Below are 5,505 nucleotides of genomic sequence, written 5' to 3'. Positions count from 1 at the left end.
GGTCGGTTATTTTATAAATTTTGTATCATATCAATTTTTCGGTTATTCTATTATATATAACCAAAATTAGACTTTTCGAAACCGTCCCAATCATATCGGGTTTTCTTCGGTGTCGGTACGATTCGGTAAATTTTCGATAATTTTTTTAAGTGCCATGTAAAAGTCACTAGTAGAAGTAGATTGCAATACTTTTATATGACTTAACAAAACTCTCTAAGATATCTTTACAGTTTAAAAGGTGATTAATTAAGAAAATATAAAAAGATGGCTAGAATGTAGATCCATCAAGTATTCTACAACAGCGTAAACGAAACTAAGCAAATACAAAAAAAAAAATATAAATCACACGAGTGAAAAGAGGTTAACCAAGTTGGGATTCAAGAATAAAGTCTATAGAAAATTAAACATTTCAAAAAGATAAATCTAATCCATACGAAAGTAAATATGTTCAATACATTGTAGGTTGCTACTCCTAATCGCTACAATACCTGAAAATAATTTAGTTTTAATAGAAGTAGCATAATAGGTTTGACAATTAGGATTTTGAGTTTAATTACTTATTGACTTGTAACTATTTCATAATTCCAAGGCCTAAGAAAAAATTTAGTGCTTTTTTATATATTTTTACATTGTTAAATTTATTCGGTACGGTTCGATATTTTTCGGTTTATTTTCATAAAATAAAAAGTCTATCCTAATTATTGGCACGGTTATAAATTTATATAAAAACCTACAATTTTATTTTAAAAAACTTAAAAATCGATTCGATACAATACGATTCAATCGATTTAGTCAGTTTTTAAATATCTATCGACGTTTACTTAAGACTAAACACTAATGACCTTATTCTTTAGGGATTTACTTTTAGAAAAAGAGTAAATGCAGAGCAAGGAATTAGATGCAAAGTGGATCTATAAGATGCATCATTAAATGGTACAGATGAGGCACAGACAATACCATCCCATTCTTATCTAAACACATCATTTTGTCATTAATTTAATCTGCTAATTTTATCCATTCCGACAATTTTAGCATTAAAATATTCTTAAGTCTAAGACATTAGATCTTACCAATAGTTTAATTTAATTATTTTAAAACTCTAAGCCGGAGAAACAGAATTTTCCGTTATTTCAGAGACTCCTTGAGGCTATTCCAGTCATTTTACTTTCCCTATTCCTGGCCCCTAAAGCAACCATAAAGACGAGCATGAACGCATAAGAATATCAACGCAAACAGCATTCACAAACCCGAAGAAAGAGTAATTGGAGAAAAACCCAATTCAGTTCCAGCGTCTTCAACTCTCTCTTCCAACAATTAGTTCCGATTTTTAGGAGTTTATTTTCTCACAAATTCTTGTTAAAGTTTCCTTTCCTTTTTTTTTTCCACTTTCCCCAATTTTTTTTGGGAAAAATTCACTCAGATCTGCACATATTTGTTGTACATACCGCAATTATCAAAAACTATCTAATAGCTTATAGGTTATCTCACATTTATTCAGGTTTAGATTGATTATTTCTTTATTTGTGACTCTAGAATCTGAATTGATTGACACAAATTTAGGAATTAGGGTTTCAGAATTGTTGTGAAAGTTCTGTCTTTGGTGGTGAAATTCAGTATCTGAGCTTTCAATTTGGTGTTAGTCATGGCGGTTCCGACGATAGCACTGTACGCAAGTCCACCGAGTAGTGTGTGTTCCACGCCGTATCCATGTCAGATCAATTCACACGGGTCGTATGATTTTGATTTGAACGGCAGATCATCGTCGTCATCTTCAACCTCGTCTTCGTCCGGTAAATCATTTGTCGGAGGGCTATCCAGTCTGTTCTCTTCGCCGACAGTGAAGGCGAATTATTCGACAGGGACAGAGGATTTGGGTTCTTTGTGGCACGATAGAGGTGACGAATTGAGCAGCTCGTTTCGTTGTTCATCCCTTAGCTCGTCGTTAAAAAGGGATCAGAGTCCAGTTTCTGTTTTTCAAGGACCTGCTAGCACTAGTAGTAGTGGGATTGGATCATGTTCTAGAAGTCCGCCGAGGAGAATTGCTGGGGATGTGGGGTCCATTCGTTCTGGGACTGGTGGATTGTTCAATGGATTCGTTAGGCACGCTTTAGGATCCTGCGTTGATCACGATCCGACGACATTTCGAGTCCTGGATGTGGATTCCCCTTCATCAGGGTTACTGGATGAACTTACCTTTAACATGGAGGAAGGTTTCTTGGAGTCCAATTCGGAACCTTATGCGAAAGATTTGCTGTTGAATGCACAGTCGAGGCATAAAATCTTTTATGATGATTTTGTGATTAAGGCATTTTATGAAGCTGAGAAAGCACATAGAGGACAGGTGAGTGTCTTTGTCTAACTTAGTTTAATTTCCTTTTCTATTCGGTGTCGATGTCTTAGTTTTGACCTTTTGTATTATGTATGTATTGTTTGTTAGGTGCGAGCAAGTGGTGATCCTTATTTGCAGCATTGCGTTGAGACTGCAGTTTTACTTGCAATGATTGGAGCTAACTCGACTGTCGTTGCTGCTGGACTTCTGCACGATACGCTTGATGACACGTTCATGACTTATGACTATATTTTCCGGACGTTAGGCGCTGGGGTTGCTGATTTGGTTGAAGGGGTATGGAGACTTGTTTTATTCTTGTTTTATTATCTGATCTTAGTGTTGCGTTTCATATTTTCTGGGCGGTAGGTTGGAATATGGACACCTGAATTTCGCTAATAATATTTCCATATGCAAAGGGTGTTGCAGTTAATTTTCAAAACTGATAACGATGGTGATAATTTCCACATCCAAAATGTAGATTAAATGTCTTTCGTTTGGGATTTGTTAAAAGTAGGCGTTTGGACAATACATGGTTTAAGTTGAAAAAAAGAGTATCTGAAGATAAGTTAAGAAAGGGTATATCGAATTTGAAGTTACTTTTGGATACTCATCTCACTTGGAAAAAAGGTTGTAGCTTTGTTAGTGTAAAACATTAGTTCATTTGAAGTACTGTGCAAACAAGTTTTCAATGCATCATTAGTATTTCAGAATGTTTGTCCATTACTGATGGCTAAATCACTATTTGGAGAAACAGAAGTTCAATATATTATTATTGAAACATCATTTATGGGCAAACGGGGTTTAATTGGGTATGAATATGGATTCTCCTGAATGTTAAAGGCTGTGGCATGTCTTTGATTAGTGAAGGTTAAGAGATGATAGGACTATCAAGCATTTAGATTCGTCTATGTTTGAAGAGAGGTCCTGAGTGTTACACTTGTTTTAACTTGTATCATTTCTTCCAGGTGTCGAAGCTTAGTCAATTGAGCAAGCTTGCACGAGACTTCAATACAGCTAGTAAAACTGTTGAGGCAGATCGATTGCACACCATGTTCCTTGCTATGGCAGATGCCAGGGCAGTTCTCATAAAGCTAGCTGATCGCTTGCATAATATGATGACTTTGGATGCGTTGCCATTGGCAAAGCAACAAAGATTTGCAAAGGAAACTTTGGAAATCTTTGCTCCTCTTGCGAATCGCTTAGGCATCTCAACGTGGAAGGAGCAGCTGGAAAACCTCTGCTTTAAGCATCTTAACCCAGATCAGCACAATGAGCTCTCGTCGAAACTTGTTAAGTCTTTTGATGAGGCTATGATTACTTCTTCCGTGGGGAAATTGGAGCAAGCGCTAAAGGATGACTCTGTTTCTTATCATGTTCTCTCGGGCCGTCACAAGAGCTTGTACAGCATTTACTGCAAGATGCTAAAGTAATTTCTCTCTTCTCTCTCCCCCCTCCCCCCTAACCCACTTGTTAAGCACTGGAAAAAAAGAGAGAAGGAAAGACCCAAATGTGTCGATGAAGTATATGCAGTCATTTAATCCTGTAAGAATTGCACCAATTGATTTGGCTAATCGGTCAATTATTTACTATTTAGTGCCTGTAGTTCATAGATAGACAATGCTATATAGGGTTGTGGAGATCGCTTTTCTGCCGTGTTTTGAGTTTGATGATAATTACTTGTCCTTGAGATCACATCTTAGAAACTTCTGGAAGCCTTATGCATTTCCCGTCATGTACATGTTTTTTTTATTTAAGCTGATGTTGCTTTATGTCACCGTTAATATCTACAGGAAGAAGCTTAATATGGATGAAGTCCATGACATTCATGGGTTAAGGTTGATAGTTGAAAATAAAGAAGACTGTTATAAAGCACTTCGAGTCGTTCACCAGCTATGGAGTGAAGTACCTGGGAGATACAAGGACTATATAGCAAATCCAAAATTCAACGGGTAAAAAGCATGAGAGATTTGAGATGTGTTTCTTTTCTTCAAGTGTTTGCCCTAATATTGATGTGTAATTTTCAGGTACCAATCTCTTCATACGGTTGTGCTCGGGGAAGGCATGGTGCCTCTTGAAGTTCAGATCCGGACAAAGGAGATGCACTTGCAAGCTGAATATGGTTTCGCTGCTCATTGGAGATACAAGGAAGGCGCTTGCAAACACTCTTCTTTTGTAAATCAGATGGTAGAGTGGGCTCGCTGGGTTGTTACCTGGCAGTGTGAGACAATGAACAGAGACCAATCATCTGTTGGCCACACTGAATCTATTCAGCCACCTTGCAAATTCCCTGCTCATTCTGAAGATTGTCCATTTTCTTGCAAACCTAATTGTGGAACTGATGGACCTGTCTTTATCATTATGATTGACAACGATAAGGTTCGTCTATATTATTATTTCCTGTTTCGTACTTCTTTACTCGTGGATACTGAAAGTTGAAGAATTGATTTTTATGGTGTCATTGGAAATGCCAACTATCTGAATGTATTTTTAACTCTTGTGTTTCTGCTGTGCAGATGTCTGTGCAAGAATTCCCTGCAAACTCAACTGTCAAGGATCTTTTGGAGAGAGCTGGTCGCGGCAGTTCTAGATGGACACCCTATGGATTTCCACTGAAAGAAGAGCTAAGGCCAAGATTGAACCATGAACCAGTCAGTGATCCCAACTGCAAGCTAAGAATGGGAGATGTTATAGAATTAACTCCAGCTATACCACATAAGTCATTGACCGAGTACAGAGAGGAGATCCAGCGAATGTATGATCGAGGTGTAAGCCCTCTTCCTGCTGCCAATGCAGTAGTTGGTCTGAGGAGTTGACAATTGATGACAGGTGTTGACAGTTGATGATTTTCTTTCCTACTAGATTAAAGTCTACCTTCACTCATGTACATGATAAGCATTTGTACAGAACAGTTATGGTTCTGTTTATAAAAAAAGATTAGGTAGTCTTGACTTGCATTTCTGTGTATTTTGAAAGTGCAGACTCGCTCTTTAACTTCTATGCGTGTTGGCTTCTTGGGCCTTCTCCTTCTTGCTCGTGATTGCTTCTTATAAAATTTAAGTAAAAATACATAGCCTGGCATTGTTCTTGGCATAGCGCGTGAATATCCATATAAATTTTCCGGAAGGAGGAACATTCCATCCTTTCTGAATAATTCTTCACCTATAACAGTATTAATA

General features: G+C 37.4%; 1 protein-coding gene across 1 annotated transcript; it reads left to right on the top strand.

Moving 5' to 3' along the window:
- The first annotated feature begins 1,209 nt into the window (after positions 1–1,209).
- Positions 1,210–5,283, top strand: LOC107761649 (putative GTP diphosphokinase RSH2, chloroplastic). The gene is made up of 6 exons (XM_016579894.2): positions 1,210–2,341; positions 2,438–2,623; positions 3,295–3,755; positions 4,120–4,278; positions 4,354–4,705; positions 4,843–5,283. The coding sequence occupies exons 1-6, from the start codon at positions 1,643–1,645 to the stop codon at positions 5,140–5,142; spliced, it is 2,157 nt and encodes a 718-aa protein (XP_016435380.1). The 5' UTR covers positions 1,210–1,642; the 3' UTR covers positions 5,143–5,283.
- Positions 5,284–5,505: the final 222 nt, after the last annotated feature.

Source organism: Nicotiana tabacum, chromosome 6, assembly GCF_000715075.1.
Source record: "Nicotiana tabacum cultivar K326 chromosome 6, ASM71507v2, whole genome shotgun sequence".
Taxonomy (NCBI): Eukaryota; Viridiplantae; Streptophyta; class Magnoliopsida; order Solanales; family Solanaceae; genus Nicotiana; species Nicotiana tabacum.
Note: the sequence above shows the minus strand (reverse complement) of the source record. Positions and strands in the feature narration are given on the sequence as shown.

Excerpts from the sequence above, each read along its gene's own strand:
- LOC107761649 (XM_016579894.2), top strand. The coding sequence starts at position 1,643 with ATGGCGGTTCCGACGATAGCACTGTACGCAAGTCCACCGAGTAGTGTG. Across the intron at positions 2,624-3,294 it reads TTGCTGATTTGGTTGAAGGG|GTGTCGAAGCTTAGTCAATT; the intron begins GTATGGAGACTT and ends CATTTCTTCCAG. Across the intron at positions 3,756-4,119 it reads ATTTACTGCAAGATGCTAAA|GAAGAAGCTTAATATGGATG; the intron begins GTAATTTCTCTC and ends TAATATCTACAG.